This window comes from Diplotaxodon limnothrissa, linkage group LG14 (genome assembly GCF_057381915.1).
Source record: "Diplotaxodon limnothrissa isolate DT_005_m linkage group LG14, D_limnothrissa_male_GT1.1, whole genome shotgun sequence".
In the NCBI taxonomy this organism is placed as follows: Eukaryota; Metazoa; Chordata; class Actinopteri; order Cichliformes; family Cichlidae; genus Diplotaxodon; species Diplotaxodon limnothrissa.
Genome location: NC_140609.1, coordinates 39,820,555 through 39,834,999, shown reverse-complemented (window position 1 = coordinate 39,834,999; position 14,445 = coordinate 39,820,555). Strand labels below are relative to the sequence as shown.

The 14,445-nt window shown below is 42.4% G+C and overlaps 1 protein-coding gene across 1 annotated transcript in view; it reads left to right on the top strand.

Annotated features, from left to right (window-relative positions):
• The first annotated feature begins 8,049 nt into the window (after positions 1-8,049).
• The window catches only part of LOC146619497 (uncharacterized), a 101,640-nt gene continuing 95,244 nt past the window's right edge, over positions 8,050-14,445 (top strand). Inside the window, exon 1 of the mRNA XM_085370228.1 lies at positions 8,050-8,339. Within this exon, the coding sequence (XP_085226354.1) occupies positions 8,050-8,339 (290 nt within the window). The remainder of the gene's footprint in view (positions 8,340-14,445) is intronic.

The following is a 14,445-nucleotide window of genomic DNA, read 5'->3' as shown; positions in this document are numbered from 1 at the left end:
ACACGTGCACACCATTAGCTCTCTGTGACTTTCCATTTGTTTGAATTCATTTGTGTTAGTGCCCTGCAGCATCTGTTTACTTTGCACTGAAAGTGCATCAAATAAAAAAAATGTATAATTCATGGCATTTGTAGAAAGCAATTGACAGAAATTCTTCAGTGGCCCTCAGAGTCCTGAGGTCAGTGAGTCAGAGCTGCTGCTACAGATCAGTGCTTCTTAAAGAGCATATTTTCCCTTTGTGCAATATGTTAGCTTCTGGTTGCATCTCTGCCCTTTCCTTGTCTTATAGCTCAGTCATCCCCCAACTGACACCAGTTAAATTTGGACTGAAATAAACATATTTTAAGGGTAAAACATTAGTCAATTTCTACTATTCACTATCAGTGAGACCACTGGACAAACTGAACAACAGAATATACTCGTTTGTTACACACAGTTTAAGTTCTGGTTTCTTTGGTGATATCAGGCGTCAAACTAATACAGCTTTGTTTTATAGCAAGACAAACGTGCGCGGCCACACGCCTGACATGATTTATTGTGCTGCGTTAATAAGAAAATCAATAATTCACACAAGGATTGGGAGAAAAAATGTTTTGTAAACGGTTTTTGTGAATTTGCTGCATTAATATATAAATGCAATATCAATACATATGTTAAAAAGACCTTTAAAGCTCAGAGGATTTGGGTTTTTGTTCCTCTGATATCTCAATAAGTTAGTTAAATGTAAATGACTGCGTGCTTCTGTGTCTGTTTCTTGGGCACACTGTGGACAGCAGAGCACATACAGTAAGAAATATCAGAACTGCTTAATGAAAAGCTTCTGCTTACTACTTTCTTTGTCCCCCTTCCTAAGCTAAATTTATCTGTCGAGGTGTTTTTGCTGAGCACGCAGCACCGCTGTGCCTCAACTTTACACAGTTTCACACATCAACACCTGCTGCACAGATAACTGGGAAGGTACCAGGAGGAGGATGATGAAGTGCTTTGGTAAGGGTAACCCTGGAGGTGGAGGAGATGAAGCTGTGATTTAGCCAACCTCCCTAAACAAACAACAGCCTTCTATTTATTATATTGTGTGTGTGTGTGTGTGTGTGTGTGTGTGTACTTTATCCTTTACATTATGTACACAGCATGCAGCAAGCTACCCAGAGCAGTTGCTCCACTGCTTTAATAGCAATCTTTAGTAATCTGACACCAGGGGTTCATTGCACCGAATCTGTAACATGAGTTCATTTCATATACTTTTATTGTTATATGTCACATTCAGCCAAACAGGAATCTGTGAGCATAGAACTCACAGAGTGGCAGGTTTTATTCTTTGCTATTTCTGGAAAACGGCCGTGATTTTTCAAACAAGACCTCCTTAAAAAATTAGCCCGAAAATTGTTTAATAATACAACATTTTGTTGTTGTGGTCCAGATTCATTAAAAATCTTTCATCATCCACCTGTTTGCCTCCTTCAGGAAAGCTTTAATAATAAAACACATAATTAATAGTAACTTCTACTTGTATAGTGAAAAAGTACACAGCTATAAATTGCTTCCCAGTTTGGATAAAACCACAGATTAAGGACAAGTGAACGTGTCCAAACATAAAAACAGAGAAACACGTTATCTCACGTTAATTTATGCTTGAACACTTCCATACAAGAGCCAATGATCTACAAACGAATGCGGAACTCTGACTGTTATTGTTGTTTTTCACACACATTTTTGTCTGATAATCAAGTTGCTTTTTAAATGGTTTGTTTAATCTTCGAATCGGAGGAATATTCTCGTCTCATTGGGAATCGCACATCAATTTACAGTTGTTGGGTTTTTGTTAGCAAAATATTTGTACTTTTAGCACTATATGCTAAACACTTTCAGAATAGCTTTGTTTCATAATTAAATATGATGTTGCAAATCAGACTGACAAAAGGGCATCTCATTTTTTGTGTTCTTGAATTTTCTCTGCTGCGCATCTGATCTGCTTCACACTCGGTGGGGGTTTCATGAGGACCTGAGGAGGTGTGATGTCAAGTGTGAGTTGTTCTCATAATTTAGCAGATTTATTTCTATTAACCCTAATTCCTTCCCTACCAACACTTGAGGATTGAGTTAATGTGGTTTTTGAGATATTTTGAAATGGAAAAATTGACATTCTCCTTAAAAGTTCGAAAAGACAAATTCTACAAAATATGGAATAAATGGATTTGCTTTGTATCCCCCCTCTGCCCTGACTTTAGGTAACACCAGCCCTGAATAGGTGTTCCTCCCATGTACTGTACAACGTCAGTTTGACCCTCTACTTCACAATACGTACTGAATGTACTTTATGTAAATAGGTTAAACATGTTGCATTATGTACACACTGTCAAGCCACCGAGTTCACATTTTGTTATCTGAATGAAAAACAAAAGGACTGAGAAAAAGTTTTTTGACTAAATCATAAATTTCAATAAAAATATAATAAAAAATAACCCTAATCCTCCTGTTGCTTACTGTACAGATAATGACATAAAACAATAGTAGACACACACACACACACACACACACACACAGAGAGAGCTTAATATTCTGATTCTCATCAGATTAAATCAAACTCCTCAATAACTGCTATCCTGAACAGGAAGGACATCTGTTTACTAGGTGCTGAAAACCCATGTAGCAGAGATAACAGCCCTCTGGGAAGACAAATGCAGGCTTGGCTTGGATGCAGCTGCTCGGCCATGGAAACCCATTCCTCGAGCTCTCTACATACTGTTCTGCAGAAAATTGGTGGCCTCTGCGCACCACAGCTTCTGCTGACCTTCGGTCTCTGTGGTTTCATGTGGCCTAGCACTTTGTGGCTTAGTTGCTGTCATTCCTAATCACTTCCACTTTGTTATAACAGTCACTGTGGAATATTTAGTGAGACATTCCCATTCTGTTACAAGCGTTTGTAGAAGCACTCCGCAGCCTAGGTGCTTGATTGTGCACAGTAAGGGAGGGAACACCTGAATTCAGTGGTTTGGGCACTTTTGGCAATAGTGTAGCTGACCAAAACCCCCCAAAACTTCAATCTCAGTGGGGGGAAAGTGTGCATTTGGATGATCGATTCTCGACAACCTGGAATTTGCCTGGTCTGCACATCTGCATTTAGAAGGGGAGCTGCACCAGCCATGCTGATTCTGATCAGATGTGCATGAGCTGTACTTGATCCAATTCATTTTACACTATTTAGGACAAATGAGTTCGGGTTACAAAGCACAGCATTGTTTTTTAACTGTATCAAATCATCATATATAATTCACTATTTTCTCTAATAGTATTCTCTTGGGTCATTAAATCTCCCCTAGTTAGCTAAGTAGCTGTGCTGCTGCTGCAGATCGTTGGGCTTAAGAGCCTAATTTCCTCTGTGTGAAACATGCTTTTAGTATTTAGGTCAATGCTACCTCCATCTCACTATCAAAACAAACCTGTTCATCTCTCTCCGTGGATTCTCTTCTTCACATTCGGCCATGCAAATGCATTCAGGAGCTCATACACACACCTAACAACATGCGCAGAGTGCGCAAGCTGCAGCACATATACTGTATACCAAAATACACACATGAATGCACACAAACACACAGAGTACATTCTGTTCTGTTCTCCATCCTCTCTGTCACCCAAGCAGCTGCAGACACAAAACACTCTTTCCCTCCTACTCTCTCTCTTTTCGCCATCTCATCGCCTCTCCTTCTGTCTCCCTCTGTCCTCCTCCTCCTCTCCTTGCTTTCTTCCTCTCCTGCCTGTCAGCTGAGCAGCAACGTGAAGCAGCAATCGACACCCACGCTCCCGTCTCTTTTATTGCTTTGTAGAGTGGAGGGAGAGAGAAGGAGAGGCATCACAGATAATTCAGAGTGAGGGAGAGAGGATGAGAGGGAAGAAGAGCACAAATATCGCCAGCAGGCACTAATTACACAGACGAGATTTGACAGCCAACACAATCCATACAGCATCCACATACAAAAGACAGATCCATAGATAGATAGAAAAACTGGATCTCTGCTGGCATAGGTTTGTGTTCTTGGGCTCAAGTTAAAGAATACATACATTAATATCCTGTGGATGCTATTTCTTTTGTTTTAATCTTTTGTTACCTGCCGTTTTCCCCACAGAATATGTACAACATTTACATTCTTCCTTTTACATCTTCTTGTTTCTTACCAGCTAGTGTCCGGTTTTGTCTAATAAATTATTCAAAACATTTACATAAAAGTGAAAGTAATACATGAACACGGGGATGTTACCATCAAGTAATCAGGTACTTTTCCTTATAAAGGTGGCAGCTATGAAAATAGCCTAATTTTGAACTGGCCAGTTTACTTAGCTCTGAAATGTTCCATAGCTGAGGGTAACACAAATTTGTTTTACTAAACTCAACAGGAGATTTTTACTGGTCTCAAACCAATTCAGCACTTTTGTAATGAACTGGAATGCTGGTCTTAGAGTTGTAGTGACTCAGTGACACCTTTGTGACTGAATGGGAGCAAATCCCAGCGGATATGTTCCAAACTCTAATGAAAAGGGTGCAACCAGAAGAGCTGGATGGAAGGAAAGATGGATGGAGCCTAGTGTTACTTTCTTTGTGTTGACTGGATTTAGCAGTGGATGGTTGTCTGTCTCTCAGTCCAGGGTAAACTCTAACTTTCACTCATTTTCAGCTAAGATAGGTTTCAGCCCACCAGCCAGGGCTGGACTGGGACAAAAAAATCGGCACGGGCATTTTGACTAGAGACCGGCCCACCAGGTATTACAGGAAAAACCATAAAGCCTTTGAGTGAAAACAAACACTGTTGTCACAGTGTGTATACTGTCTTGTTGGCATATATGTATCAATCTAATAAACTTAAACCTACACCATCCTCCCTATTCTGGTATTCTAAACAGTACCGAAAAGTAGACTGCTTGGTCGAGTTAACCTCCTGAACTATCTACAACACATGGTGAAAACCTGAAATTAAGACAGAGAAGACTAGAGGTGAGACATGACCATTACTGATGACAGATTTAGATACATTTTCATAAACTATTCATTTGCCACATCAATAAACAGCATGGCAGGGCAAAATATTTTTTCTAACATGGCAACCTTTAAAAAGTGAAAGGAGACAGAAAGACAGGCGAGAAAGAATAAAACTTAATTGACTTTTTGATGGCATTTTACACACAGTACTGGTGCAGTATCTAGAAAATGTGGGAATATACTGGCATCATATACAGTACTTAGCTACTTCTGAAGAAAATTTGATGGGACCCTAAAAAAATTTGTATGTACAATAATGGATTTCTATACATTTTACATCAGATGAAAATGTTTGTTGTAAGATTCACATAATTATTTGTTAAAAACGAGACATTTTAAATGAGAATAAGAAAGAAAAGTATTTCTTTGTGCCCCCCTCTCCCTGTTAATGCCCTACCTGCCCCCCTGGCAACACTTTGCTAGACCCGCCCCTGCACAGTTACCAGCTGTCAGCTACTTAGAAAAGGATCCTGGTGTTATTTGTCTCTCAGAAACAGTTCATAACTTCAACTCATTCATGTCACCTAAAAGGTAAACCTGTTTCTCCATCACAGCTCTGATGATTCAGTAAGGACATCTCCTGGTTTCATCTTCATGTTTCCCACTCACCACATATCCAAACCATCCTGACCAGCAGCTTTACAGCTGTGGCTCTAGCAAACATCAGCTGATACTAGAAATTAATATTAAATAAATTCTAACAACAGCTGATCAAGCTTAAACGTGCTGCTGTTGTTTAGCGCAACATCCACTGGTTTCCTCTTTCTGGCGCAAAGTGAGCGATAAACAAACAAGAGAGAAAAGCCGATCAGCTGATCATTGATCAGTTTCATGATTGAAGTAGAAACAGGAGAGGGAGGGGAGAGAATGAGAGGAGAAGAGGCAGCTGTGCAGCTCCAGCTTTGTGTCTTTTTCATTGTAGCTGAAGTCCGGGACAAACTGCGTTCCTTTTCACCTCAACACGAAACGCGCAATATTTTCTCTGAATACGAGACGATTCCATTTTTTACGGGACGGTTGGAAACTCTACTAACTAACCTTACAAATAAAATAAAATAAAACAAGTTCAACATCAATAACATCATAGCACCCACCCAGCAGTATAGAAACTCTGTCATGCTAGCTAGTACGCAGTATGAGTTATTATAACTGACTGTAAAAAGTCAGCATAACGAAAATAAACTCCACCTAAACTTGGTTTATATCTGACCCAGGTAGACTGCAGGTCATAACTTCTTACCTGAAGTTCAGTTCACCGCCTCGGGTCTCTGCTCCTCCTGCCTTTCCGTCATCCACCTGCCAGCGTGTTGCATCTGCAGGCCTCCACCACTTGCTAATGTTACTGAATCTGTGGAAGCTCTGCAATAGCCACCACTAAACAATTGAGTTATTTTTACGCACCTCCCAGCATCTGGCCAATCCACCAGCTTTCAGTGTTTATACGGGGGAAAAAATCAAAAAAACAAAACATCAGCCCATAAAAACGAAAAATCACCAGCGGGCATACCGGGCAAACATTCTTACCCAAACATGAAATGCCACTTTGGGTTAAACTGAAACTAAGAAAACACAAGGAGTCTGCTGAATGTCATTAGTCTTTCCAGTCCTTCTTGTGCACTCATTTCTTGTGCATATACATTCAGTTAAAAACACCGTTCCTATTCATTAAAGATTCATCTGCGCTTCTGGTACAGAAAACAAATATCACCATTTTCTTCTGCTTATCCACTCCAGGGTCACGGGGGAACTGGAAACCATCCCAGCTGTCGAAGGGTGAGAGATGGAGTACTTGCTAGACGAGTCACCAGTCTATCACAAGGCTAACATAGAGAGGTAGACAGCCATTCACACTCACATTCACACCTAATGGCAATGTAGAATCACCACTTAACCTAGCATGCATGTCTTTGGATCGTGGGAGGAAGTCAGAGTCGGCAGAGAGAGACATGCTGAACAGAGAAAGGCCCCAGTTATCAGAACCTTGTTTTTTTTAAGAAAAAGGGGTTTTAATCCAGGAGCCATGGTTTCATCTAATTTGTGTTGTTTTAAGTTGTTGAATTAAAAAATACATTTAGAACAAAATGTGCATTTGGTTTGATCGAATGCAATTTAGGTGATGTAACAACCCTTTTGGGTTATAGCACCACTAGGGGGGGTTGCCCAACTATTGTAGTAGCTGTGGGGGTCTCCTAGTGGGTGTGTGAGTTGTTAGCGGCAGCCATTTCATGCTGCTCATGTTCCATGCTCCAAGAAAGCACCTTACTTACTGTTGTGACAAGCTGGCGCTGGTGGTACCAATCCCCGCGCATGTAGGTTCGGACGAGTACAGCCGAGGAGACCTGGCTTATAAAGTGTAATGTTGCTGACGGCGAATAAAGGTCTGTTATTGGATTTAACCGACTGGTTCCGTGTTATCCGGCTAACCTCCACACCACATGCCCGCTGGACCGGCTAGCCGCTCCTTCCTCGCCAGACTGCTGTTACAAAGTGGCGCCCGAACATTGTTCTCTGGATCTTGATCGTCATCCGGACCGACAGACGGTGGGCTCGGATGTTTTTCCCGTGTTTTTCAACGATCGACACTTCGGCTGAGGTGGCGTGTATTTTTTTTCTCTTCGTCTGGCTGTATTGGCCGGGCCGATAGGACCCCGTGAAGGAGCCGACCCCCCGGGATTTCAACGACATTTGCAGGCATGGAAGAGCGCCGACCCATCGCTTGAGACGCTCGCCTGCCGAGGGAGAGTACTCCGTGAGTAACTGTACGGTCCGTCGGACCGCCAACTCAGTGCTGTTGGACCGTTACGACATCGGCGGCGCTAAAGCTAAGGCTAATGCTGCAGTGACTTTGACTCAGTGTTTATTCAGAAGGACGTGTTGTTTTGTGTCAAGCATTGAAGCATCAGAGTGTGCATGGACGCTCTCGGTCTGACTGATATATGCGCTTAGGTACTGTGTGTGAACGCTCTTTTCACTTCGCCATAACTTTTGTGGGAGCGAGTTGTTTCCACACTTTTAAAATGGCGTCCCACGCAGACACGAGGAGTGAGGAAGATGGCTGCGACCCGGATGCTGAGGCGCCTGGCCTGACAAAGTACATCATCCCTCACTCTACACCTCTTTACCTCAACCTTGAAGTGGTAAACTTGAAAGGGGAGGTCAAGAAGCGACGAGTTTGCTTACAGGCTTCGCTGGAGCGGCAGAAGAGCCTGCTGAAGTGTTTGGATCAGGGAGCTACGGGAGAGCCGGGAGAGCGGCCATCTCCCCAACGAACCCCGCCGGTGCCCCGTAATGACCGCTGGTTGGACGGGTACCAGGTGGACTAACTGTTATCATACGGACAATCTTGAGGTTGACTAAGGGTTGGTTTCGTGCAAGATGTATGTGATGTAATTATTCTGTTCGCAAGGGATGATTACTTGTTCTGTTCCACTGAACCCTCGTCACCACAGCCCGTGAGAGGCTTTTGGTTTGGTTTTCTGTTGTACTGATTTAAGCAGCGGGATGTGTTGTACTTTTGACTGTTTTTCCCTTGTCTAGGACCATCTCCAGAGGATGACTAGCCAGTAACACTGCATGTTCTGTATTGTTTGCTTCAATCACTAATTGTGTTTATTGACTGTACCAATGCCGTAAGGGTGTACCTCCACAACCTGCTTACTACCTAAAGTAGCTTTGTATAGTGAAAGGGGTAGTGGGAGGAGGGTCACCTGGGGTCCGGCTGAGGACAGCCTCCCAATTGCCGGCAAACACTACTTTTGTTTATTGATTGTATTGACTGTACCGATGCTGTATAACAATTCCTCCACAGCCTGCTTACTACCTAAAGTAGCTATGTATAGTGAAAGGGGGTAGCGGGAGGAGCGTTACCTGGGTCCGGCTGAGGACAGCCTCCTAATTGCCGGGGGGGTGATGTAACAACCCTTTTGGGTTATAGCACCACTAGGGGGGGTTGCCCAACTATTGTAGTAGCTGTGGGGGTCTCCTAGTGGGTGTGTGAGTTGTTAGCGGCAGCCATTTCATGCTGCTCATGTTCCATGCTCCAAGAAAGCACCTTACTTACTGTTGTGACAAGCTGGCGCTGGTGGTACCAATCCCCGCGCATGTAGGTTCGGACGAGTACAGCCAAGGAGACCTGGCTTATAAAGTGTAATGTTGCTGACGGCGAATAAAGGTCTGTTATTGGATTTAACCGACTGGTTCCGTGTTATCCGGCTAACCTCCACACCACATGCCCGCTGGACCGGCTAGCCGCTCCTTCCTCGCCAGACTGCTGTTACAGTATGTAGAGAAACAGAAACACATGTAAAATGTCAGGTGTTGCTGTGTGGATGTGGAGAAGAGGGGACGCAAATGCTGGACTCGTGGTGAGGATTAAGGATGTTTATTGGAGTGGAGGGTGAAAGGATGAACAGAACAGGGCAGGCTGACTGAACTGAACTGAAAGGAAAACACGGAATAGACACACAGCAGTGCTGATTTTCTAACACTGGAAAATAACTCAAAATGTTAGAAATAATCCAGTGTTAGAAAATCAGCACTGCTCAGTGTTAGTCTTTGTTAATCTTCAAAACTGACTAGGTTACTTTTAAACATATAACACTGTCAAAAGTGTTAATTTAACACTCAACAGTGTTGTATTTAACACTCAGAGCAGTGGACCCATATAGACACGCTCTAGTGTTAATTTAACACTGGAGATTTTGCTGTGCAGCAGTGACAACATCAATGACGCAACAATGAACTGGTGAAACTGAGGAACTTAAATACACAGGCTGGATGATGACGGCAATTGGAAACATTTGAGTACACGGCTGAACTTAGTCTAACTAATGATGCATGGAATGAACTGGAACATAATACACTGGTAGAAAGGCTGACACAGAAACCTGGAAGTGAAAAACATGGATGTGGAAAACAAACTGAACATGACAAAACTAAAACTAAAACGAAACCTGACATTAAAAAAACAACAACACTCAGATGTTATACTGACCCTAACCCAACCCTGTACCTCATGACCTTAGAGTTCTAATATTATGTTTTACTCTATTATAAAACTATATAAAATAATATGTTATTATAATATAATTATATATGGTAGCATCCCCCATTCTTTCAGAAAACAGACTTCAGCCTTCAGGTTGAGACATTCTTAAGCCATTATGCATCCACTGCTGTATCAAAGTACACATTATGCTGGTTTGTTCATGGGGTCGTGAAGGCCATCACAAACCTTTCAGTTTGACAACTTGAGACATTTGATTGTGAGTTTCAGGGTGAGCTTAACATCATTACCTTGTTTTAAAAGCCATCCTCTCTAATCTTTAGCTTCATAAAGATGGTGTGAGGTTTGCTTGCAGATTGCTGGTAACTGATTGAATTAATTCTTCCCTCTATCAGTGAAACGTTCCCTGTGCAACCTCATCTCAAAGCATGATCGATCCAGCCGCAGTGCTTAACAGCTGAAGGTTTTAGAAACGCCGCACTGTTTCTTAAATTCAAATGTACTTGTGTTCATCGTGCTGTCAGTCTGCAATATTTGTTTCAAAAAGGCATCAGCTGCAAACTCATGATGCTTCATTCTGATACTTATAATTTGTGATGCTCATATTTGTTTCTCAAATGGCCAATTTTAGTTAGATGTACGATGGAAAGGAGGCTCTTTTATTCAGTTACCGATTTACTGTTACAAAAGTTTAGTTCATAAACTTCTCGAGGTCATTTTAGGTCACATGTAGGATTTCAGTTCAAAATATGAGACTCACTGTTGGACAATCTGTCGGCATATCATGTTTCATTAGATATATGTGATGTACTCACTAAGATGTGCTCACCCTTCAACAAAGCACTCTTCCAAACAGGTTAAGTGTGTTGTCATAGTCGTACATAACTAAGAGGCAGACTGTATGTAGGTCTATCATCTACCATGTGGCCAACAACGTGGATGAAAGATAGTGAGACAGAAGTAGTAGCCTAACCCTGACCTGCCCGCTGGGACGTCAAACCAAGGACAGCATCACCCATCTGAATCCAGAACTAAGCACTAAAAGGTTCACAGGCTTTCAGAGTGTGAAGATAAAACACATTGTTACCATATATAGAGCATACAATGCACTGGCAACATATTCAGTATCCAGTGACTGGAAAATTAAACAAGTAAACAACCATTAAAAAAAAACATGTTGGGCAGAAAAACATTAATGAATTATGTATACGGGGGGGTGCTCTTCTTTTTGCAGATGATGCTCTCCTGTCTTGATCACACAATGCTTTATGATGCGCACAGTGACAATTCTGGACTGCATGTAAAACAAATGTGAATGAGAGTCAGTGCCTCCATGTATGAGGGCATGTTCCATGCCAATACATGAAGTAATCCCTTTGGGCTGAGAGTAAATCACTGCTTCAAGTGAAGCAATTAAAGTCGGTTATTGTGTTCTTTGTGGAAGGATATCTGATATAACCGCTGCTCCTTTGTATCATTAGGCTAACTGCTGGTGACGTTATATTGTAAGGAAGCAGGAGCAATAACGACTGTGAAATTATTCTGGACATATTCAAATGAGAGTGAACTTTCTGAGGGAACTGAAAATCATGTCCAATAAGGCCTGGGATAAACTGTAGAGCATAAGAAGGCCCCTCCTTATGTTGCAGTCTGCTTGCACAGCATAACTAGGGGGCGATCGTGGCTCAAGAGTTGGGAGTTCGCCTTGTAATCGGAAGGTTGCCGGTTCGAGCCCCGGCTTGGACAGTCTCAGTCGTTGTGTGCTTGGGCGAGACACTTCACCCGTTGCCTACTGGTGGTGGTCAGAGGGCCAGTGTCCGGCAGCCTCGCCTCTGTCAGTGGGCCCCAGGGTGGCTGTGGCTACAATGTAGCTGCCATCACCAGTGTGTGGATGACTGGACGTGTAAAGCCCTTTGGGGTCCTTAGGGACTAGTAAAGCGCTATACAAATACAAGCCATTTAACTATGCAGTAGCTGTGAGCACAGATGCTTCTCCCAGTATAGTTCAGATTGGCTGCTCCTCTTAAACAGAAGGTTTCTGTAGGATGGCCTAAAGAAAGAGGAGCTAAAACAGTTTGTTTTACACAGATGTTTAACAGCTGCTGAACCAGGGAGTCGTGTAAGGCTACTCTAGCAGACACCAGAAATAAAAATATGGAGCTGGAAATGATCATAGTAGGTCCCCTTTAAGTGAATCCATTCTTCCCTTCACCAGTGAAAAATTCCTTCTGCTTCTGGTTTGGAGCACACAGAGTGTAAACCACATTGTAGTTAGCAGCTCGGTGTGAAATAGAGTCAGCACTTCCATGTATGAGGATATGTTACTCTGCATGGAGATGAAGTAATTCCTTTGGGTTACTGTGGGTCTCATCTTCTCTCATGTAGAAGAGAAGCTTTCTTAGAGGGGATGCACAGCCTGAAGACTCGTACTGGTGGCCTCAGCTGGGACAGTAACGGTACTTAAAGAATCAAAGGCTTTGATTAAAGCTGAAAGTGCTGTTAAATGAAAGTATTTATCTATTCTGAGTTTTGGTCCAGTACGATTAACCATAACTGTGAGCTCATCTCCTTGTTGCTGCACAAGAACACAAACATCTTGCTCCCTTCCATAAAAAGCTTCCATTACTGTCATATGTAGGGTTGCATCATTTTACAATCCAGCAGCTCACTGTTTTGTATTTTATAGGCTGTATTTATTAAGATGATCAGCTGCAGGGTAAAAATATATATTTACAATTTGTGGGTAAAAACACAAAAGTATGACATCTGTATATTTAATTTCTTCTCACATTGTGCTGGTAATTCACAGTGGTGTTAAATTCAGCAGCTGGCTCTAACAAAACAATGAACAGATGCTGAATCTGTACCAAATGTCATGTTTAATTGACAATGCTTTAAAAATCATTGACAGTTCTGAAACAAAGACGTCACATTTCGTTAAAAGCCTGATGTCCCAACTCGTCTCCCCTAGTGGCTCCTCCTCAGGTGGGATGTGTTTGTATGGATAATAGCAAAGACTGACATACATTTTTTGCACGCAGCGATGAATTTTGTTCACTCAAATTTATCTTTTCTTCGCTCAAAATAAATTTCTCCTCAAAATGCAACACTTGCACCTGCAGTTTTTTTTTTACGTGCGCTCAAATTTTTTTTACGTGCGCTCAGAATAGTGGCACAAAAATAACGCCATAAGTTACCTCATCCTAAAATTCGTCTTTGTACTCTATTTGAAGTGTTTCTCAACCTTCTGGAGCAGGGGTGGGCAATTCCAGGCCCAGAGGGCCGGTGTCCTGCAGGTTTTAGATCTCACCTTGGGTCGACACACATGATTAGTTTGTTACCAGGCCTCTGGAGAACTTCAGGACATGTTGAGGAGCTAATTTAGCCATTTAAATCAGCTGTGTTGGTTCAAGGACACATCTAAAACCCGCAGGGACACCGGCCCTCGGGGCCTGGAATTGCCCATCCCTGTTCTGGAGCAACGGCACATATTTCACATTAGAAAAATCACACGGCACACCACCAAACAAAAATGTCATGCCCTGCACACCAGGCATAGCGGACTTGGCTCTGTTTGTCCCCAGTATACCTTTTTTGCTTTCTTCCGACCGCCTTCATCTGGGTCGGAGTTTTCTCCAGGACCAGGTCAGACTGACTACGTTTTCTTTTCAAATATTCATCTATTGCTATTACATGCTGTGTCGTCTCACTCACAGCATGACTATTATGTCATTTCTTCTTCGTCTTCTTCTGTTGTACTGGCAGTTGGTAACCCATTTAATTAGAGCAGATATCTTTACTGCCCTCTTGTGGCAGGGCTTGTAATTGTTCTGACCATTACTCACGGCGATCGCTTAGAGCAGCAGTCCCCAACCCCCGGGCCAGGTACAGGTCCGTGGGTCGTTTGGTACCGGGCCACGAGAGTTGAGGCTTCGGTGTGAAATTTATGGTTTTCAGGGGTTTTTTTTATTGTTAGCTCGGTTTCCCTCTTTTCCCGTGTTGTAGTTGTGCGTCTTATTTTGAAAGATATATTTACGCGTTACCATAGTGACCAGAGAGCATTACAGGACAGAGAGGAGGATGTTACTCTCAAAGTTGTTGGCACATTTCAGGAGGACACTGCTAATAAAGTTACACAATTACAAAGTAAATTCGCGTTTATTAATAAAATATACATAAAATATACAAGACAAAATTCCAGTTTTTGTCTTGGTCGTGTCATTTTATTTTGTTGTATTTATCCGCGACACAGTTAAGGCCGGTCCATGAAAATATTGTCTTAAATTGAACCGGCCCGTGGCGCAAAACAAGGTTGTGGACCGCTGGCTTAGAGTACCAATCAGGTGGAACCAGACAATCTTCCACGGCACACCTGCTCATTTCTAATGGCACACCTATGTGCCGCAGC